The sequence below is a fragment of the Abrus precatorius genome, unplaced genomic scaffold, assembly GCF_003935025.1.
Source record: "Abrus precatorius isolate BTA unplaced genomic scaffold, Abrus_2018 Scaffold3, whole genome shotgun sequence".
NCBI lineage: Eukaryota > Viridiplantae > Streptophyta > Magnoliopsida > Fabales > Fabaceae > Abrus > Abrus precatorius.
The window spans coordinates 7960686-7982722 of NW_020874373.1; the positions used below are offsets into that span (position 1 = coordinate 7960686).

The 22037-nt window shown below is 36.3% G+C and overlaps 3 protein-coding genes across 4 annotated transcripts; 2 read left to right on the top strand and 1 right to left on the bottom strand.

Annotated features, from left to right (window-relative positions):
- Nucleotides 1-1541: 1541 nt before the first annotated feature.
- LOC113862098 (probably inactive receptor-like protein kinase At2g46850) lies at nucleotides 1542-3806 on the top strand. The gene is made up of 3 exons (XM_027495241.1): nucleotides 1542-2295; nucleotides 2428-2511; nucleotides 2737-3806. Exons 1-3 carry the CDS (start codon nucleotides 1542-1544, stop codon nucleotides 3804-3806), a joined length of 1908 nt encoding a protein of 635 aa, XP_027351042.1.
- A 1775-nt stretch (nucleotides 3807-5581) lies between these two features.
- On the top strand, nucleotides 5582-7750 carry LOC113863614 (soluble inorganic pyrophosphatase 1-like). Its single transcript, XM_027497257.1, has 8 exons — nucleotides 5582-5702; nucleotides 5810-5838; nucleotides 6141-6206; nucleotides 6360-6467; nucleotides 6890-6955; nucleotides 7061-7181; nucleotides 7281-7362; nucleotides 7708-7750. The coding sequence occupies exons 1-8, from the start codon at nucleotides 5582-5584 to the stop codon at nucleotides 7748-7750; spliced, it is 636 nt and encodes a 211-aa protein (XP_027353058.1).
- LOC113863613 (endoribonuclease Dicer homolog 1) lies at nucleotides 7348-20475 on the bottom strand. 2 transcript variants are annotated; one of them, XR_003504551.1, is made up of 23 exons: nucleotides 18839-20475; nucleotides 18530-18643; nucleotides 17292-17502; nucleotides 16717-17111; nucleotides 16411-16642; nucleotides 15933-16105; nucleotides 15716-15838; nucleotides 15456-15616; nucleotides 14074-14307; nucleotides 13827-13977; nucleotides 13564-13746; nucleotides 12987-13148; nucleotides 12803-12898; nucleotides 12069-12700; nucleotides 11612-11712; nucleotides 11325-11524; nucleotides 10337-11251; nucleotides 9573-9737; nucleotides 9097-9464; nucleotides 8772-9008; nucleotides 8280-8375; nucleotides 7875-8049; nucleotides 7348-7797 (listed from the first exon to the last, which is right to left on the bottom strand). XR_003504551.1 is itself a non-coding variant. In XM_027497256.1 (20 exons), the coding sequence occupies exons 1-20, from the start codon at nucleotides 19889-19891 to the stop codon at nucleotides 8831-8833; spliced, it is 5847 nt and encodes a 1948-aa protein (XP_027353057.1). In that variant the 5' UTR covers nucleotides 19892-20475; the 3' UTR covers nucleotides 8574-8830. The 2 variants fall into 2 exon arrangements, 1 of the variants encoding a protein (XP_027353057.1); XM_027497256.1 differs by lacking the exons at nucleotides 7348-7797; nucleotides 7875-8049; nucleotides 8280-8375 and having other exon boundaries at nucleotides 8574-9008.
- Between the last annotated feature and the right edge of the window lie 1562 nt (nucleotides 20476-22037).

The following is a 22037-nucleotide window of genomic DNA, read 5'->3' on the forward strand; positions in this document are numbered from 1 at the left end:
AGTCCTTATGGTCGAACGTCTCCATGCAAACTTTCGTATCATTTTCTACTTTTTATTTATATCTTTGTTAAATTGTCATTGAATGGAACATTTTCAACTAGCACATCTGAAAGAAAGAAACCGCTTGCTTCTCACCTAACACCATCAAGGTGAACCTTCATCACTACTCTTTTGGCTCCATAAAAGAATTGAATTGTGCCGGTCACGGATGGAAAAAACAAAAGAACATAATTATATGTTGACAATTGGATGTAGCAACATAATTATATGTTGGCAACTAGATGTCCCCAGCACAAGATAATGCTGATTTAACTCACTAATATTTCTAATGAGTTACCTAATTATAATGCAGTTAAGTTACCACGGCTGAACAGCCCTAGTTGCCAACACTTTTTTGTGTACTATTGTGTTACGTAGGTGGCCACAGAACAATGTCTAGGCTTAGCTATTTGGTGTAGTTAGGTTTGCTTTTATCTGGGCTCAAGATCCTGGGCTCGTGGCATCATTTAATCCAGAAGCACTTCCACCGCCAATAGGCAAATGTTGGGTCCCTAACACTAACATTAATTATTCAGCTTTCTCTTTTTGTAAGGTACGCATTTATACATTGTTGACAAATCTGACATTCCGTAATCCTGAAACTATGTTGCTCAAAATTATATCATATATTAATCTTTAGTGGACTAACAGGTGTCTTGAGTACGTTTGTTAAAGAATTAATAAATTTAAATTATAGTGAAGCCGTATTAAAGTTATGGTGAAAATATAATAATTTTTTTAATTAGTGCTTTAAAGACACATATTAACATTCTTCTAAACTTTATAAGATCGATAAAAATTGATTTTATTTAAAACTCTTGATTGATTCGTAAATATAGCTTTTCCTAATATATATATATATATATATGCATGGAGAGAGCATGATATGGGGGGAAATAAATATGAGCATTCAATGTATATGAATGGTTGAAATTAGATTTAAATAAACGAAATAGCTTTTACTTATTCATATAAAACTAACTAGCATTTATATTATTCCTCTCACTTTGTGCTTCAAATCTCGATTCCCATGCAAGTTCACAATACTCTATGCTACGTAATTAAGCTTTGTGCAATTCAACAAGATTGAAATGCTCACAACCTTGGCCACGCTCGCTCAGCACACGGTCCAATATATTATTCTGATACGAAGTGTACCCCATTCCTCAGACCAATCGTCTTCTCCTTCTCCAACTTCTATGCCTTCTTCACAGTACTCACTACCTCCCTGATTTTGCCACGTATTCATTTTGCAAATTTTTCATCACAAGTGCAGTAGGATTTACCAGTACCGTACTCCTTCCATTTCTTTGAGTTATTATTGTCATTGTCATTTCACGTAACGTGTATGAATGAGTTTTACTTTACAGACATACTATAATTTCTCTATTTTAAGATCCATTAAATGGGCATGAACGTATCTAAGCTAAAGTAAACTACACTGGGCACACTTCCTCTTCTTCCTTAGTAACCAACATACACGTACAGTCCTTTCACTGGCAATGTCACCAATTGTAATTTTTGTTGCTATTCTTGTGTGCTTGCCATTTTCTTGTTCCCTCCAACAGCAAGCGAAACTGCCACCAAACTCTTGCAATGAAACATGTGGAAACCTCCATGTTCCCTTTCCATTCTATGTCAACACTTCTTGTGACTCAATTTCCAGTACTTTCCATCTCTTATGCTCAAATTCCTCATCCCTTTTACTCAGAATTGGCTCAGTGAGCTTCACAGTCTTGGAATTTTTCTCTGATGGTGTACTGGTGGACTTTCCAGGATCATCATCATGCCGCCAGTACAATGACTTAAATTCTTTTGGCAAAAGTTTTCCAGGGAAAGAGCACTTTGGAGTATCAGTCGATAATGTTATTGGCCTTTATGACTGTGAGGATTCTTCTCTGTGCAAAGCTGATTGTGAAACCATTGACTTGCCTGGTTGTGATGGAAATGGTGGAGGCTCCCTTGCCTGCTGCTATCCACTCTCTGATCATTCCATATGGCATGTTGGAGATGGGTTTTCAGTGTTTTCTCAGTTTGGATGCAGGGGATTTTCTAGTTGGGCTGTTTTGAGAGGCTCAACTTGGGGAAAACGTGGGGTCAAGTTGGAATGGGCTCTTCCCAGAAACTCCTCCAGGGAAGTTTGTGCAAGCAATGCAAACATGGTCAATGCTACAGCAATTGAAGAAGGCATTCGATGTGTCTGTCAAAATGGATATGTTGGTGATGGTTTTGCTAATGGAACTGGATGTTTGCAGGGTCAGTAGTCTTCAAGATTCTAGTTCCTCACACGTTTATTATGAAAGTGGATATGTTTGTAATTTTTATTTTTTTTTGGAACTTTCTTCATTCACGTTTGACATTTTCTTCTTGTTGATGTATCAATGGCAGCCTGCATAAAGGATGGAAGGGAAGCATATGGAAGTGACTGCTACATCCAAAGACATGATCAAAGGAAATTTGTTATCATTGCTGGTAAGTAGAAGACATTGTAAAATTCGAGTAATTTTATTTTCCTAAAGTCTTGAGTGTGCTAAATCACAAATTACAATCTCATTAACCTATAGGACAGATTCAATTCAACCAATTATGCTAAGGTCAATAAGGATTCATCACGGCTACCAGATTTCTTTCCTATTCTTCACCATTTGTTATATTGGCATTTCTTGTGTCAATCTAATGGCAGAACTCAACATGCAGGAATCATTGGTCCAGTTCTTATTGTTGCCTCCCTGGTTGCACTATTTTGTCTTCTTAAAAGACAAGTAAAACCAGGGATGTTTGACCCTGAGCAGGCTTACTATCAAAACATTTCAATCCCCAAAGCTTGTAAAACTCGATTATTCAGCCTCCGTGAGCTAGAGGAAGCCACTAAAGGTTTTGAAGAGAGTCAGAAACTTATGCATGGCAATGATGGGACAATTTTTGCTGGAGTTTTTGGCGATGGATCTCACATAGCTGTCCACAAGCTACAATGTGAGAAGAAAGACTTAATTCAAGTCCTGTCACAAATCGAAGTTCTATCTGCTATGGTACATAGAAATATGGCCCGTCTTCTTGGATGCTGTATTGAATCTGGCAACACTCTTGTAGTTTATGAGTATCCTTGCAATGGAACCTTGGAGGAACATTTACATCAAAGCAAAGGACAAAAACTTGGTTTAGATTGGTATAGAAGATTGACTATTGCTGCAGAAACAGCTAGTGTTCTTGCATTCTTACACTATGAGAACTCTCCTCCCATATTTCACCATAACCTTAAATCTGCCTGCATCTTCCTAGATGATGATTATTCTGTAAAGATTGCAGGGTTTGGCCTGATCAACTCCAATTTTTACTATGCTTCACACTTGTGTAGCAACTACGAAGGCTTTGGCTTTGGCCTATGCAAAAATGATGTTTACGATATGGGTGTGTTGCTTCTTGAGATTATCTCTGGCTCAAATCACTCGGATCCACCAACTTTAGCCTTACAGCAAATAAGGGCTGGAAAATTTGAAGAAGTTTTTGATCCATTTCTTTGCTATCATGAACAACCACATTATCGCCAAGAGCAAATGCAAATAATTGCAGATCTTGCAACAAGATGCCTGTTATTTGGGGTGGATGGAAAGCTAGGAATGATTGATGTTGCGAGGGAGTTAGTACACATGACTAAAGAAAGTCCTGATGGAGGGATTCTGAGAGGACCTGCACTGGAGGAGACATTCTCAAATTCAAGCCTTCTCCAGATGATATCAATGTCTCCTGATTCTATGAATGTCCCTTGAATTTTTCCTCCTTAATGTTCCAGTCAGTTTAGTTTGTCAGTCCTAAAAAAGAAGATCAACAACCAAAATTTGTATGTGTATGTGTATTTGTGTACCATAAGTAACTCCCCTGCTAATGTACATTGGGGAATGAATCCAATATTCTGGTTCTGACATACTTCACTAAGGTATAAAGCAAGTGTATGTGGTAGACTGGTAGCTATTAATAAATTTAATCAGTTTCTATTTTTAATGTGTGAGAATCATTTTTAGTACAATTTTTTTTATGGGTATACAGATGAAGATCTTCGCGACAAATGACTGCATCGCCAGAGTTTAATTTATTAAATATACAAGATAGGCATTGCAGCTCTGATTCATTAGATGATTACATTGTTTCCTTAAACAAATTCATTTTAAAACATTTAATTAAAATGAAAAGAAGAAGAGAAGCAGAGCTGCTCTGACAGTTCAATATGAACCTGTGTTAAAGTAATAATAAGTCTCATTTCTTACCAAATTGACTTTTCCTATTGGAAAAAACTAAACACCACATGCAAATATAGCTACAATTTCAACAGACTGAGAGAAGCATGTTTATTTGGTCTGCATGATTTATGCTTAAAGAGGGACACTGATTTGGTTGGATTACATCTTAAAAGTTATTCACTAGTTATACAACATGTCTAGAAAGAACTATAACATATTGTGGCATATGAATCACAGGTAAAAAGTTCTAAAGCGGTTCTACATCTGTCATTCATAACAAAATATCACACATACACTAATGCCATATTTAGAAGATGTGCAAATTGCAATGCTTGTAGATGCATGTGATGTGACAGAGCAATTTCCTTTATTCTCACAACCGCCACGTGCTATATTTGAACATTTTTCATGAAGTGAGTGGAAAAAGACGTTGGCAAGCCGCACGTGCATCGTATTAATGAAGCAACGAAAAGCGATCTTACACTGTGAAAAGGGCAAAGCATCCAAATGAGGTAGACTAGATTTATGTAAGAATTTCTCCATTATTTCGTTATTAGGTGTTCATTTCTCATAGTAATCGTTGGCAAATATATTAAGTAGTTTAGAAATTAATGAGAATTCAATTAATAACTAATGAACTGAGAAAACGAACGAATGTTATGTGTAGTTCTTTTTCCCGTTTGATACGAGTTGATCTACAATTTTTTTTATTGATAATCACAATTAGTAAAGTGAGAACTTCTATATCAACTGGTACCTAATTTTCGTTAAAATAATGTTATTACCTAGAAATCAATTAACCAAAGATTAGATACCAAACTAAAAGAGGGACCCCAAGTTAAAAAAAAAACCGGAAAATCTAAAAAAGAACCTAAAAGCTTTATTTAGTTATTTTTTTTTATATTTTTGTCTAACTTGATTTTCGGGGGTCCTGGGGTTAATACCAAATAATAATAATGATAATAATAGCGAGCTTTGAAATTTGGAGAAAACAAGTGGAGTGGTAAGCTAACATGTCTCCTATAAAGAGGCGAAGGGTATGCTCTAAAGAATTGACAAAGTCTCGTTTCGTCTCCTGAACTCTATAAATACATAGACGATAACACTTACTCGGATCTCTCTTCTCAATCCTCTTTACTCGCTCTTTCATTAATATTATAAACTCTCGATCGATCGATCAAGGTACGTCTTTTGTTTGTTTCAAAGCTTATATAGTCTACATGCATCGTATATAAGCACTTCTTTAGTTTGCAGCATATCTCCCATTTGTTTCATGCATCAAATTTCACGTAATTTGTTGTTTAAAGATGGGTGAGAATAGTGAAGAAGCTCAAGAAAATCGTCAAGTTCCCCGTTTGAACGAAAGGATTCTTTCATCTTTGTCAAGGAGATCAGTAGCTGCCCACCCTTGGCATGATCTTGAAATTGGTACGTACTGTTGATATTCATATTCATCTTCCCATTTGCATTCAATTTACATTATTAATTATTAAGATTTAAATCATGTTTCGAAACTTATTATTTTTCATGTGCAGGACCTGGAGCTCCTCACATTTTCAACTGTGTAAGTAATTCATCCCCTTCATTGGAAGAATACTTGTTGCCTCATTATGCGAAAATAATGTCCAAAATGAGGCTATTATTTTCAACATTCATTTTACGGAGTTTGTGCTGTGTGCTGCAACCATTTCACTATTGTCATGTTGTACCATTAGGTGCTGAATCTTTTTCTAGCTTGAGTCTCCAACAACCAATCTTCTCGCACCTTATACACCAATTTTGTAACACCCGTAATTCCATTTTTGAGTCGCAATTTTCTAGTAAAGTGGTTTTTCTGCTTGTTCAATGCTTAGTTGCTTCCTTCAGGTTGTGGAGATCACTAAAGGAAGCAAGGTCAAATATGAACTTGACAAAAAGACGGGATTAATTAAGGTACAAACAAATTGCCTGATTATTTAAATGGAAGTCTCTACTCGCTAGTGCTGTAATTTGGAACAGATTTCACAAAAAACTTCATTGCCAGATGACTCTTTCCTTACCCATCTGTCTTTAGATGATTCTTCTTATCATCTGAATAATGCTCAGGTCGATCGGATTTTGTACTCATCAGTTGTTTATCCCCATAACTACGGTTTTATCCCACGGACACTCTGTGAAGACAATGATCCGCTTGATGTCTTGGTTCTCATGCAGGTAAATCATTATCTTTTTCAATATACAAGAGGCCTTAAATTTTGTCGACATTCTAGTACTAAAACATTAATGCTAGTTTTGAAAAACTGTCCAATTTTATTTATAGAGTTTCCTCATTTAGTAGCCGAGAGTTAAAAGCTGCTACTGAAACGTTGACGCATGAGGATTTTATTGATGGAAAGCATACATCCATGTTTTGGAGAAATCCTATAGGCACACTCCATTTATAACTAAACATGTGCAATGTTGTATGGGACATACTAAAAATGTACTTATAAATTTTTCGAAGAATGTCTAACGCATTTTAATCGTTGAACAAGTGCATACAATAGGTAAAGCCTATTTAAGAATTCTCCAACGTATGTATCTATATATCAACAAGGCAATTGCTACTTAGCTTACTGAATCACTGACATTTATAGGAGCCCGTTCTTCCGGGTTGTTTCCTGCGAGCCAGGGCCATTGGACTTATGCCAATGATTGATCAGGTCTCTGTTTGTTTTCTTAGCCAATAAAACCACTCTCACTTCTTTTCCCGTTTTGCCGTTTCCCATTACACAATCACAAATTTGTGTTATTGACACTTGACACAGGGAGAGAAGGATGATAAAATTATAGCAGTGTGTGCTGATGACCCAGAATATAAGCACTTTACTGACTACAAAGAGCTTGCACCTCATCGCATCTCTGAGATCCGACGCTTCTTCGAAGATTGTATCCTTAACAATCCTTCTTAATTCAGCAATTTGGTGGTTAAATTTCTACTAAGTTTACTTATAGTTTCTTCACATTTTTCTTAACATATTGCTAAAGACAAAAAGAATGAGAACAAGGAGGTAGCAGTAAACGATTTTCTACCTGCAAGCGTTGCTGTTGATGCCATCCAGTACTCAATGTCAGTATATCTCAACCTAACCTCGTGCTTAGAATTTAAACTGACTTTTATGTTGTTCATGGTAAATAAAATAACATTTCAGTCACAAAATCCTCTCTCTCTCTGGTGCCGCTTTTGTTTTCACTTTTTGGTCATTTCTGTCACGTTTATATAACCAATAATAGTTACATAATTTCACTATGAATCAAGATTATTTTACGTCACTTTTTTACACTAAAAAAATAAACTTTTATCGAACATAACTGCAAAACAAACAAAATGTAAAAATAAATCAATATTATAAAATTTGGAATCTGCTTCATATTTTTCACGCTACTTTAATATCTTACCTCTGATTTGGTGCAGGGATCTTTACGCAGAGTATATTCTGCAGACCTTGAGCCGATAGACAAGAATGCTATTCTCCAATCTCCATCACTCAGAATAATCGGCAATCTACAGTTATTTTAATATGTTTTAATCAACCGTATCTATACATTATAGTTTTTATATTTAGTCGGAAAATACCCCACCTGCGTGGTTCATCAACCGTGCTTAATGTAATGCTTAATATCAACTGTGCTCGATACGTAATGCTTCATGTAGAATCCTCGAACTTGAAAAGTTTGAAATATATTTGTCAGTTTCCAAGGCATAATTTGGCAATGTGTTCTCGTCAATGTTGACCCAACTTTTGTAACCTTCATTCTGTACTCGTGTCAACGTGGAATATATCAATTAGCATACTTCTTGAGTGAAAGCGCAAAATATTGATTAGCATTTTTTTTAAGGGTCACTTGCACCGACTACATGAAGTATGTTTGCAAAAAGGTTATAATGAGACCGTGGTGTCACCCAATAATTTGCATGTGCTGTTTCCGGAATACAGCCTACAAAATAGTATAACCCAACCTCCATTATCAGAGTCAATAATACACCTCTTGCAGGAGTTCTTGGAAACAATCAAGACTAAAATGTTGGTTGACTGCTCTCTAAAATTCTGGTCGGCAACTTGTTCTATATCCACTCCTATCCTGTCACAAAATACCGGCCATAGTGAGTGCTCATTACAATTCAGGTTCTAATGGTAGTCTCAAAAACTGGAAGGAGTGCAGTGCAAGTTATACTTTTTAACAATTCTAAATCCTCTTACAATATTTATTTTCTACTGATTTTTCTACTTACTAGATGAGGAAAGTATTAAACGCATTTACCTTTTCATTTAATTCGTCATAAAGTATTGGGAAAATTAGTAGAAAAATATTGTAGGAGGACATAGCATTTCTCTACATTTTCATGTTTTTCTCATTGGATTTACAAAAAATTAGACACATTTATTTTAAATTCACAACATCTCTAGTTTCAAATTTATTCAACCATTGATTGGGGACATGGTGCTTTAAACAAGTTGATAATGCTGGGTTCAATACCTGATGCACAGAAATGGTTTAAATGTTTTGACAAGAGAGAACGTGAACAACTCCATCTTTCACGAGTATAATTTGTTTAGTAGTTCTAAGAGAAGAACAGCAGCCGAGTCTTTGGCCTTTTTGACACTTGGCATTGGCTCTCCAACACATTCATCTGTCCATCCTCTATCAGTAGTATTGACGCGTACCGCAAATGTAAACCTCTTTGCGTGTGCTGGACCACCCTCATTTACACACCTACAAGTTGAGGAATAAAAAATATAGTCACTTAGCTATGGTTACCATCCATTCGTGACCCTATATGAGCAACTTCATAATTTCATACCTATAGAATGGCATAGGCCAATTTCTTCGTAAACAGATATCATTTAACGTCTGTCTAGTAAATGTCTGATTTCCATTCTTTTTCCCATTTTCATCATTCTTCTCCTGAGTTTTTCCCACTTCCTTCTCTTTCAAAGCAGCAAGGGCATTTCTTGCAGCTAATTTCTGTGCCATTTTTTTCTGTGGATTTTGAGCAGCCCCTACTTGTACCCCGTCAATGAACACTTCAACAGTGGCCAAATTGCCAATACGACTTGCTTTATACTCTAAGCCTTCGGCTTGCTGCTGACATCGCTCTTGCAGCTCACGCACAGGATGCATTGGCAGAGTCTCCGGGGTAACCATAGGATGCAAAAGAGGCTGAAAAACCTGGGAAATTTGCAAGACCAAGAATGTTCTCCATCAGTTATTTTTTTCCCCATTTGGCAAAAGAATATAGGAAGAAATGGTCAGTATAATCAAAAGCTAGGCGCTAACCTTCCAAACAATAGTAGTATCCCTCCCACTGTCAAGAAAAATAGCACCTGCAATAGATTCAACAATGTCACCAAGGACCTTGGGAGCTTTGCAGTCTCCCAGACCAAAGGAGTTAAACCCTGGCTTTGACAATTCATCTTGCACTTCCTTCACAAATTCTTTAATCTGCGCACAACCAAAAGCACAATGTCAGGAGAACCACAAAAGAATCAACTTGCATCAAGAAACTAGGAATACTAGGCATAGGTTATATGATCTATCTCCGGGCAAGGTTTATCAAACTGAGAAATCATATCATGAATCCTCAAGCTAATTTTTGATTTTTGAAATGTATAAGTATTGAGTTGGAAGATTTAGAGACAATAAAAAATAAATTCAAATATTTCATATAAATGATGTATAGTGCTTAATGTAATAATTTTAAATTAAAAATAGATAAAGCTTTGCCGCAAGTCTCACAATAAAATTACAAGTGTGTGAAGCTTTTATTTGGCAAGAATGAAAACAGCGCAATAGAACAGTTAAATAGAGTGCACGCATTGAATGGGTGTGACAAATAGAGTAGTGGAATAATCTAAAAGGATACGTTCAGTAATGCTTTCCCAATTCCTTTCATTTAATAAGTTAAGCTTATGCAATTTTTCAATTTCTTTGTTGAGAATTGGGGAAAGAAAAGTAAAGTAAAAAAAAATAAAAAATTGTTGAATCATAATGTTCGAATAACTATCCCAGTAATAATAGAAAGTCATTTGAAAGAAAAAGACCTGTTTTTCTAGGGCACTGGAACCATGTCGGAGATGCACATGAAGGTTATGTTTAACTGCAACACGTGCAAAATTTTCATTATTTACAGCAGCAGCCCGAAGATCAGTCAGACGTCCTGGTGGCAGATTAGTGTAAGTGAAAAACAAGTGCCTTGTAATAAGATGATCCAAGACAGCATCACCAACAAACTCCAACCGTTGATAACAGGATACTCCAGAAGATGGTCTGGAGGCATGAGTTATGGATTCTACCAGCAGCCCCCTGTCTTTAAAGTTCAGATTTAAAGCACCTTCTAAAGCATCAAAATCAACACTCCTAAGTATGCTGTCTGGAACATTAAACGGCTTTCTTGTACACTCCATCTCATCAGGATCAAACTCTATTTGAATTCCAATCCATTTCATAAGGTGGTTAGCAGCACTCTTACCACCTTCAACATAATATACCCCAATGAGTGCTTCCACAACATCTGCAAGTGTCTTACTGGACAAAACTCTGTAAGAACTTGAATCACTCTCAAGTTCACCATCTTCCATCTCATCCTCATATTCATCAGTCCGACAATCCATACTCTCAGTCTTAGAAATGGATCTCTCCTGGTCAAACAAAGATGAATCCCCATCCTTGATATCCTCATCAAAGACAGGAAGCACCCCAGGAGCTGCCCATCTGGATGGGGCAAAGCGATCTGCTTGAATATATGATTGAAGTCCTTTACTTAATGCATACTGATACAATACCATGTTACTGACCATTTGTTGCCTCATCCTAGTAAGTTGTCCTTCATGTTTCTGTGGGTATTTTAGGAAAAGAAATCGACTAACAACCCATTTCAGGTAAGCATCTCCAAGAAGCTCTGCCCTCTCATAGCAGAATGTCTCCTGGCAAGAGGCAGCGGTCAAGGCTTCCAAGATCTGTCATGTAGAAAGCATAGGTTAACTGCAAATACTAGAACTAACAGCCAACTACCTTGAGTAGAGAAGATACCTTTAAAGCCTGGACAGGATAATTTATCATATTCTTTAGCTGAATAGCAAGTAGCATGCTTTCAACCCTCCTCATTATTGAAGGCAACCTCTGGGCACCACGGACAAGTGATCCAGGCAGAGGGTGAACTAGGCATAGCTCAGGAGGAAGGAAAACATAATAAGTTTTGTCATGAGTCTCTTCAGATTCACCTTCGTGTCCTACAATGACATGAAATTTCCCATTACACAAGAATTTACAAATTTGCAGAGGACAATAATTCCAGGATAGGAATCATGAGAACAAACCTTCACTGTGCTCAAATCGGGGGGACAGAAGATTCTTACAGTATGAGACACCACGCCCTCTTATAAGAGGTTGTTGCTTGTATATCAAATCAACCCCATACCTACACCAAAGCCATAGAAAAACCAGTAGCCATGTGCACCCTCAGTTGTGCAAGAAGAGACAAAAAGCTTCTTTAATCTGGAAGGACTGACAAGCTATTGTCACTTTCAATGGATCATCGTTGATAAAGCCCTCACAATTTAGAGGTGACAACAGAAGATTCCTTCACAGATTAAGATTAGCTCCCTGCTCTTCCTGCACAACATCAGAGGTGCAATGTGGCTAACAAGTTATTGGTAAGATTTTTCAAGACACATGATAATAAAAGATTACAGAAAAATGGCATAGGGAAGCTTAGCTGGATAGGGGAGAAAAAACTAGACAACTATTATAATCAAAAGAGAATGTACATCATACTTTTGCTTGTAGTAATCAGCATATGAACTGTACTCTAGAGGACCAAGATAACCTTCTTTCCTAGGGAAAGAGTTCTCCGCTGACATATCATAGCGTATTGAATCAACATAAAACCTCTTCCCTGAATGAGCAGCAGTTACGATTTTCCCTAACAGATCCTCAGCATTAGTACAGGTATCTGCCATCATCAATCTCCCTTTGATAGTCATATTGATGTGCTTTTGTGTTTGCATGGAATCTCTGTTAGGAACCAATCCTGAAGCTTTCACCACATCAAACTGGGCCACAGCTCCTCTGATTCCATAGGTTGGATGTGATTTTTGTCCAAAAGCCATGCCATGACGCAACTTCCCAAATCCATATTCCCTTCTGTCTCCACCTAATGTTCTCTCATTAGTACCAAGGTAAACATCTGGTCGAGCTCTCTGGAGGGGATTCTTCCATGCATCTGCTCCAATTATTGTCTCAACCAGATGCCAATCAACTTGGTTCATAGGATCTACAGACTTATCGCAAACCATTGGGACAAACAAATATGCTTTTGCAGGATCCCAAGGAGTGGTACATGGTTCAACATCCACATCCAAGACAATGCTCATTAATCTAACATGAAAGCTTTTCAAGGATGCCAGCTGCATGCCATAAGAAAAAAGGTTTTATCCAGGTATAAAATATTTCAATTTTTAAAACATATGAACATCTAATACAACTATGGACAATGGTTAACTGTCAACCTGACTCTCAGAAATATCTATTGACCCTCTAAAGACAAGAGATGCCTTTGTAGTCACGGTTCGAGCGATAAATAGATCCATTGACATCGATAACACCTATAAAATGAATATGATCAGAGGGAGTAAATGAATTTATAATACTCAAAATTGAACTAGAAGCAGTAGCACAAACAGTAATTACTACCTCTGCATCCAGCTCATTGCCAAAAAGAACTGCAAAATCTGAAACTTGAGTCAAGAACGGATCCTTTGAATGGCCTACATTTTCGCACTTCACAGCATACATATAAAGATGAAGCAATTTGGAGTTGTTGCAAGCATCTTTTCCAGATAAGACCCATTCTCCCTGAAAGTTCAGATAGCATTGAGCAACAATGAGGGCAAGTCAACAAACTCAAGATAAGAACTCTCATGGAAAAAACAGAAAGGTAAGAACAAAATCCTCTGTCACTTAAGACTACTAAAATCATATGTTCTTCATAGCACAGACACAGCTTTGGTGAATTTTCATTGCCATGGAAGTATCTGCGTTCTTTTCCTAAATGGGATGTATTTAGATTGCACTTGTTCAGTAGTTATCGTCTTTGTTTCATTAATAATTCATCTTCAAAACCTTCAAGGTCATACATAGCATTTGATTAAACTATTATACACAAGCTTTCTTTACAAATGAATAACAGTAAATGGAGTTTTGGTCAACAATATTAAAAAACCCTTACAAAGAGACAGCTAAGATCAAATAGTTTGCAGAAAGAACCAACCTTCAGTATGTCAGCCACACCTTCAGGATAGAATTCCCTATGTCTAGCAGTCCCTGGAAGTGGATCTCCTTCATCATTTTGCTCAGCCTTTTCTCTTTCTCCCCCACTTCCTTTATCCGGCAATAGCATGTCAGTGAATGCTCCCATCTCATGCAGTTTCTTGCAAGCAGCCAGACAAACAGCCTGCATAACACCAAATTAAACAATGGTTCTTGCATAATGATTAGCAGAAACAACCAAATTCATAATATATGATGGCATGCCTGTTGGGCCAGGCGCATTGAACTGCATATAGGACCCTCAAGATTTTCAAATGGTGCATTACACGGCAGTTGAAGCTTGCAAGAATACTCAGTGGGACCTCCTGGTTTTTCGTGCCTCTCCATAATAAACTCAGGACGAAGAATTGAATATCTGGACAATGGATAGAAGATATCCAATTCATAATTTAAGGCTAAAAAAAATAAAAACAGTAAAGCAAACCACCAATCTCAGCCAGAAATGCAGCACCTGTCACTGGGTAGCTGAGAGCAGTAGAAGTGGATAAGACCTACGGCAGAATTTAAGCTCACAACTGCACCAGTTGATTTGACCTGGTACACTGTTCCAGGCCGGGTGTCTACAGAAATTAATCTTGAAGTGTCTTTCAGATGACTTAGGTCTGTTCTCTCTATTGCTTCTTTGCGCAAAGTCTCCTCACTGTTCCTGGCATTCCGTAGGAATGCTTCATGTGACAAATTTCCCCTATATACACATAAATGAGTTTTCAGTTATTCAGCATCCACTAAAATATGAAACACCATGTAACTATGTAAGGTAAAATTAGGAACATAATGCTGATTGATGCCAGATCCAACAAAATTGACAGCATAAGTTTTTCAGTATGCCTATCAGAGAAGGAAAAGCAGAAACTTCAACAGCACAATTCATTATTGATTGGAAATTTTAAAACCTTTTGCAATTAAACCACGCTTGAAACTAAATAAAAAACAAGTTTACATTGTATTTCAAATAGCAAAATCAATTAGCCCATGAGCCTCAGCTCAAGTGGCATCAAGTTTTTTGGTAGACTACTTGGTCCCATGTTCATATCCTACCAGGCTACTCTGCCTCAACTATAGCCTATCGTCCCCTTTCTCACATCAGATCTTAGACCTCCCATGTTATGACCATGACAACAACAATAACAATTTTGAGACAGCGAAAATGAATCACAAAGAGGAGGGTGAGAAATCCACCTAAACCAAAGAATGAAACTAAAAGACAACCAAGAAAAACAAGGGAAAATCAATGAGTAAACCCTCATTGTAGTCCTTACCTTTACAAAGTTTACACATTGGTCATTAACTTTGCAAAAGTTCATTTATTTTACTCTTTTTTCCACTTCAATATTGTCATTTTGTACAAAAGAAAAAAGACAAAATGAATATGATATTTTGCGAAGTCAAGAACTGAAGTAAGAATTTTGTAAAATCAAAGATAAAAGTGGCTGATGCTTATAATTTTAGGGACTAAAAGGAGGGTTACTCAATATCAATAGTTGGATGATAATAATAATAATAACAATTTAAAAAAGCACCCAAGAGTGAATAAAAACTTTTCTTAGTTACAAAGGTTGGAGGGGGACTATGAAGTCCTGCACCTTGCACCACTCAATTACTAATGAGACAGTCATTGTCATTAAAGCAGGCCATGACTTCACTATAAACAAACCAGCAGTTAGACACCAGGTCATGCGAGGAAAGGCAAAACATAATAAGTTCCCCCCCCCCTCCCCCCACCCCCCAAAAAAGAAAAAAAGAGATTGCAGTTCTCTTAGGCTTACTAAATCTCCAGAAAAGCATACTTGAACAAAAACACAAAAATGAAAATGACAAGGTCATAACCAGCACCTCTCAACCATAAGGATGTAATCAGACCCAGGCTTTCTAGCACGGCCCCTAGATTGAATGTATGCCAGAACAGTCTTCGCCAGGTCAAAGCGAATAACAACATTGCATTGCCGAATATCAAGTCCTTCTTCAGCTACACTAGTGGCCACTAACAACGTGACCTACAAATGAGTAAGTTAGTGCAATTGAGAGAATAGAAGGAATTATTTTTCCCCAGGAAAACTGATAGCTAAACCACGACAAGAAGATACAAATCTTACCCGCCCATCACGGAACTTGGCAATTGTATCCTGCATTTGGTAGGTCCGCATTTCCTGACTATTGTTGTGGCCAATCAAGCTTGCACATTTCACAAAACTAAGAGATGGAAGCTCTGCAAAGACCTGCCAAGATTGACACACAATGGACAAGTAGAATCTTGATTATGCAACTGAACCAACCAAAAGGACCTATAAAAGTAATGTGTGTATATATGACCTTGGGTAGAACTAATGCAGACACAACACGCTCAACAAAGATGATTGCACGGAAGTCTTCTGTATGCTGGTACTTGAGAAGTATTTTGATTAGTGCCTGCACCTTGGGGGTCACCTTGCCATCAGCCACAGCAGCTCCTATAATGACATCCACATGCTCCCCACCGGAGACAACTGAACAAAAGTGTGTCAGCTTAAATAAAAGATTAAACTACATTCAATGTCAATCATTGGTATTTATATTTAAATATCTTTACAAAGCAAACCATAAATTAGACATGTAGTGAACTACAAATGCACTCTCACATGTAAAATATTTTGCTAAAAATCTTGGTAGTCCAATTTCTTGTATGCTCTATGAAATTACCAAATTAAAAAAATATATACAGCTTACCAGGATAATTTACAAATTTAAACAATTATGAACTACTTAACCCATGTAATTTGAGCCATTACAAAGTCTGGACAACATGACTCACCGTGACTATCTGGAAGCTCTCCTTCTTCAATCTCTTCATGTTCAGACCCACTTTTAGCTGCACCAGTCTCTGAGTCATCAATTCCATCATTTTTGTCAGAAACTGCACCTTCTGACAGTTGACATTTCAGAAGAGAGACAACTTTACTTAGATAAGATTCCTGAAACTTGACATCAAGTTGGTAGTTTGCCCTTTCATCATTTTGCAAGGCAGCTAGAAAGGACTGTGCAACCTGTACAAGAAAAAGAAATTATATAGATGGCCAAGAAACTCATGATTCCTCATTCTCCATGAAGTAGTTTGTACCTTGTATGCACACCATTGTCCCAGTTCGCCAAGTGCATAATTAACAGCTCTCAACTTTTGAATTAGGTTTGCAGCTCCATCACTTTCTGTTCTTTCTGAAACACCATATACTTGGCGCAGCTCTTCCTTAGCTCCGGCATCTCTAGCTCCCATGAACTGCCATTTGCTTCTTCTTGAGCTAGATTTTGCAGCTTCTTCAACTTCAACCTCCATCTGCCTTATCTGCTCATGTAGATAACATAAACTGGCAGCTTTATCATACTCCACCACAACTTCAGAGGGCATTGGCACATGTTTCTCCAACTCCTTACGATCTTTAATAGTGCAAACTATTGAATCTAGCTTACTTTCAAGATTACGAATTTTTATTGCACAATCTACTTGGCTGGAGACACCTGAATATAACATAAGCATGAGTAATGTTGAGCCGAAAAAGAAAACAACAAAAATATCAAGTATTATAAAAGAATAGAACATTGTCAAATAAGGGTTTCAGACCCCAAGCAAATCATAGCTTGAGAAAGTTAGTAACTAAGCACAGGATCCCAAGTTCAGTTGAGAATTGCAATAACTACCCTTCAAGTTAACAGGAGAGGCAGTCATTCCAAATACAGATGGCCTCTTCTCTTTGGATGTTGTATGGTAGAACTCAGACATCACCAGTGAATATGGGTGCTTCTTCACAGCATGGTGGCACTCATCCAAAATTAAGAGATTGATTGATTCCATTTTTATTATGCTATGCCTCAAAATGTTCAAAAGAATTTGAGCAGTCATGACTAAAACCTACATCAAGAATAACCAAATGAGTTATTGCAGTAAAATGCAAACCAGGCCAAGGAAGAAACAAAAATCAATACAACTTTAAACTCTCATAAAATCATGTCTTTATGCGTGATTTACCAACATCTTGACATGCACTGCTTTTTTATTAAAAGAAAAAATAGAAAGAGACTACAAGAGCTTCAAAAACTAGCCAATGATTACAAATTCCTAGTTTTTAGGATAAGTTGCATCTTTGAGACACTGAAGGGGTCAAATCCATGTGTTGGCATAGGAGTACCAAAAGAAAAGCCTAAGTCATCTAAAAAAGAAAAACAGAAGCCTAAGTACAAAATCATCAAAAAATATACTCACCATCCTCACATGTTCTGAATTTGAAATCTGAATTATTATAACCGAGGAAACTAAAAAAACATTCCATCTAAGTTCAACATATAAAAGTTCAAGTCTTGAACAATCCCCGTTAGAATTATCATGCAGATATGATTATCTGAAAAAAAGAAAAAGTCTAATCCATACCAGTATGCTACTAAATAACTTAGATTTAATCCAACAGCTAAAATTTAATAGAATTAAGACCATTGGTTATAACTTCTAATTTCTAAACCTCAACAAATTTAGAAAATTTTCCTTTCCACATGCTATTGCAAGTTAGGTACAACAAAAATCTATGCTAGTTATGACCATTTACTACAAAAGCAGCATTTGCTACAATTTAGATATCCAAGCAAAACTTCCTTCCATTTAAAGAACATATATACATTAGCCATGAATGAACAACTTATCTTCAACAATAATAAGGAAAAAATTCCTTACCAGTAACCAACTCTAGAAGTAAGGAAAATACAAACAAATATGAAGAAGAAAACATAATGGAATCTGAATTAAGAAACCAAATGTTATACTGTACAGCATAACCAAATTAGAAAAAAAATTACGCTAATAGACTCAAACACAAATGAAAAAAATAAAAAACAAAGTGATAGCAAGCGTAGGCCAGCACATCTTCAATAGAAATTTCAAAACATACATGTTTGGTGTCAAATTCACGCTGCCACCTTCGAGCATCCCAGAAATCCTGCCCCATTTCTCCACAATAGTGGCCCACTTGATAACCAGTCCGCTCACGAATTACTTCAGCTTGCTGCAATTAGAGAAAGAACTAGAATTAGTTTAGCTTGCTATAATTAGTTAAGCTTACTGTAATTAGACAAAGAACTAGAACCGCATGAAATTCGACAGCAATGACTGGACAACATTTGCATTGCATTACTTAAATGTCATATTTTCTCCTAGCAAAAACATTTAAGAATAAATAAATTGACAATAAATATATTACCTGGTAAACAAGTGGAACTTTTGGAACTAAAAATACAGCGAGCATCTTCTTATTTTGCTTTTGCAAAGTCTCCTGTATACTTTTAATGAGAAGAACAGCAATTAAGGTTTTCCCTGCTCCAGTTTCAAGAAAAGCTATAGTATTTTTCTTCTTTGCCTGCTCCAGAACATCCAACTGATACTGTCTAGCTTTCTCCTCAGGAGCCCTCTCCTTAGCCTCCTCAGATTTCTTATCAAGCTTTCCATTAGTTTCCTGTTTGGCATCATTTGCCATTTTCTCTTCTCGATTACGATCAGGTTCCCAAGTGCCCAAGCGAAAGACCATGTCATTAGAACCTGACTTATCCCTCTCCCAGTAACCCCTGGGTTCTCTATCCCTCCAATCCCTATCTCTAACATCCCTCCTGCCACAATTACCATAATGCTCTCTTTTCCTCACGGCATCCTTATCCCTCCTATCAATCTCATCCCTATCCCGCGGCCTCTTCCTGTTATTCAAACACCTCTCCCTCTCCTTGGCTTGATAATTCGGTCTACCATAACAAGGCCTGTCATTCCTGTAGCTGCCAAGGCGAGCCCTTTTGCCGCATCTCTCTTCACCGTCAAGTCCATTGAGAAGCACACCTCCACTTTCCTGAGAGTGATTAGCCGAAACTCCCCCTTCACTCCCATTTGACATCTTACTAGAGCCATTACTCTGAGGTCCAGAATGGTCAAAAGCATCAGCAGTACGAGGATGTTTCTCCCCAACCAATCCATTCTTGTGGAGAGTGGCATTGGAGGGATCATTAAGCAAACAAGCTTCTGCTCCTGCAACAACATTGGAATTGGAATTGGGTTCAACATGAGGAGGGAGACCAGCACCGTTCTTGATGCTGTCCAATATTTTATCAATGCCACCGAAGAAGTCCTGATTGGAAGTGTTGTCAGGTTGCTCTGAGACGATGGATGAGACATCAAAATCCATGAAATCGCAGGATATGTCCTCACACGCATCCAGCCAGTAAGAACCCACTGCCTCATCCCCCGCCGGAACCCTATTCCCGTCCTCCATACCCACCCTCTTCACTTTTATTTGTTTGATTATGCTCAATCCAATTTTTTTTTATTAGAACATAAATAAATAAATAAAGAGAGGGTTGAAACTTGAAAGAAGAAGAAAAGGGTATCGATAAATAGAAATCAAGGGAAGGTTGAAAGTTGTGGGAGTAAACGGTAGAAGAATAGAAGAGAAGAGCAGAATGAAAAAATGAATTAATAGTGATGAAAAAGAGAGGTGTGTGCAGTGTGTGCACCTAAAACCACAAATCCTGTTGTGAGATTCTTTGAGATTCCGCGGTCTATCAACGCCTATTCTGTCCCTCTTTTCCTTTTTTCTTTTTTTTTTTTCTCTTTTACTTTACGAATTTCGATTCAAGTTGAAGCTAACAAACCTAACCCACAGTTACTTCTCTTTGCCCGCTTCTGAATTTTGCTTCTTCTTCTTCTTCCGCTGCTGCTGCTGCTTCTTTCTGCTAAGCAGCGTACAAAAGAAAACCCACAGCCACAGAGACAGAAGAAACAGAGCAAAATCCCAGACTCGGAGAACAACAACACACTACACACGCGGACACCCAAGATTACCCCAATTTAAGTCAATAAATAAATTATTAAATATGTGAGACATTAATTAACAATCATATGTATAAACAGAATTTTTTTAAGATTAGATATTTCAATGACCGCCATTAGTTCCACCTGTAATTATCGTACACCCCATTCGCTCTGCCTACAAAAATACGTATAAATATCTGTACACTTAAATATTCGAAAACTCATTTGTTATATTTATGTCATTCAATCCAACCAATATATAGTATTTGGCAACTGTTCTATTTACAATGTACAGATTGATCATAGATATTCTTCAATTTAAGTGAATTTTTAAAACATAGTATTTAAATTAAGGGGTGTATATAATTTAACTAATAAATAAATGGAATAAATAGTTTAAATTTAGATAGAAAATATCAAATTATTAAAAATTCAAATAAATTAATTTGAAAATGTAAATAATGAGAAGATAAATTATCATAATGTAAAATAAAAAAACATTTCAAAGAAAATTGAAGATAAAAAAAATGAATTAAATCTTGATGTATAAAAAAATCACACCGTCAATTAATTAAGATATAAATTAACTATGATTTTTATATTAATTATTGCAAAATTGAAAATTATTAATCATATAGCAATTCATTACTAGAAAATATTGTAAAAATGCTTTTATATTGTTAATGCATTAAAATTAGTTTAAAAGTGATTGATAGATTAAATTTTAAATTTTAATAAGTAATAGAAAAACTATTGCACTATATAAAAATAACTAAATAAAAAATATTTCACAATTAATGAGAAGTGTTTATGTTTATAATAATTTTGAAAAATATATTATGAACTTTTTAAGATGGTAAAGTGGGTTAATTTGAATTCATCAAATAAATATATAATATTCCACTTTAAATGTGTCAAAATTAAAATCAATTTTTTAATTTAATCTAATTTAATTATATATATTTAATTTCCAAAAGGTCCAAAAAAATCAAGCTTTTCTTAAGTTTAGGCATTATTTTGCTCGCCTAGATTTAATTCAGACTTTTTAGTCTTCATTCACTATATTCTGTCACCTTCAACAAGTTAACTCAAATGAGTTAAGTTACCGTTTTCTGAGTTTTACTTTACATGCAAGGGAAGTAACATAAATTTGGTCAATCACCTTAATTTTATTTATCCGTAAATTTACTAAAACATAAACATATTAAAATAATAGGTATTGATTCAAGTAATACATTTTATTTCTCTTAAACAATATCTCAGGTTAAAATTTTGTATCTCGAAAAAAATTGCTTAAAAAGAGTTAGTATTATTAATCATAATATATATATATATTACACATGATCCTCAAAGAATATTAAAAAAAAAACTCAATAAAAAAGGGGAATATAAGAACATGTGGATAAGAAGTTGGTCAAGTTGGATAATTGACCAGTGTCTCTCTTTTGATCAACAAATGGGAATAACAATGGAACCATGGCGACCATTTGAAAATGGGAGTCACAAGTCTTGGTGAAGAAAAAGAAAGAACAAGCATAACAACTACACTCACAGCGCATATTTGGTGGACAAGTGGATAATTGGCTTTCTTTGGGTCAGCACTGAGC

What these genes read in the sequence shown, in the direction of transcription:
- LOC113863614 (XM_027497257.1), top strand. Translation starts at nt 5,582, where the DNA reads ATGGGTGAGAATAGTGAAGAAGCTCAAGAAAATCGTCAAGTTCCCCGT. An exon ending in CTCCTCACATTTTCAACTGT is followed by an intron (nt 5,839 to 6,140) that starts GTAAGTAATTCA and finishes TGCTTCCTTCAG; the next exon opens with GTTGTGGAGATCACTAAAGG. An exon ending in AAAAGACGGGATTAATTAAG is followed by an intron (nt 6,207 to 6,359) that starts GTACAAACAAAT and finishes AATAATGCTCAG; the next exon opens with GTCGATCGGATTTTGTACTC.
- LOC113863613 (XM_027497256.1), bottom strand. Translation starts at nt 19,891, where the DNA reads ATGGAGGACGGGAATAGGGTTCCGGCGGGGGATGAGGCAGTGGGTTCT. An exon ending in CTCTCCTGTTAACTTGAAGG is followed by an intron (nt 17,112 to 17,291) that starts GTAGTTATTGCA and finishes TGTTATATTCAG; the next exon opens with GTGTCTCCAGCCAAGTAGAT. An exon ending in AGAGCTTCCAGATAGTCACG is followed by an intron (nt 16,106 to 16,410) that starts GTGAGTCATGTT and finishes ACTTTTGTTCAG; the next exon opens with TTGTCTCCGGTGGGGAGCAT.
- LOC113862098 (XM_027495241.1), top strand. Translation starts at nt 1,542, where the DNA reads ATGTCACCAATTGTAATTTTTGTTGCTATTCTTGTGTGCTTGCCATTT. An exon ending in TGGAACTGGATGTTTGCAGG is followed by an intron (nt 2,296 to 2,427) that starts GTCAGTAGTCTT and finishes TATCAATGGCAG; the next exon opens with CCTGCATAAAGGATGGAAGG. An exon ending in GAAATTTGTTATCATTGCTG is followed by an intron (nt 2,512 to 2,736) that starts GTAAGTAGAAGA and finishes CTCAACATGCAG; the next exon opens with GAATCATTGGTCCAGTTCTT.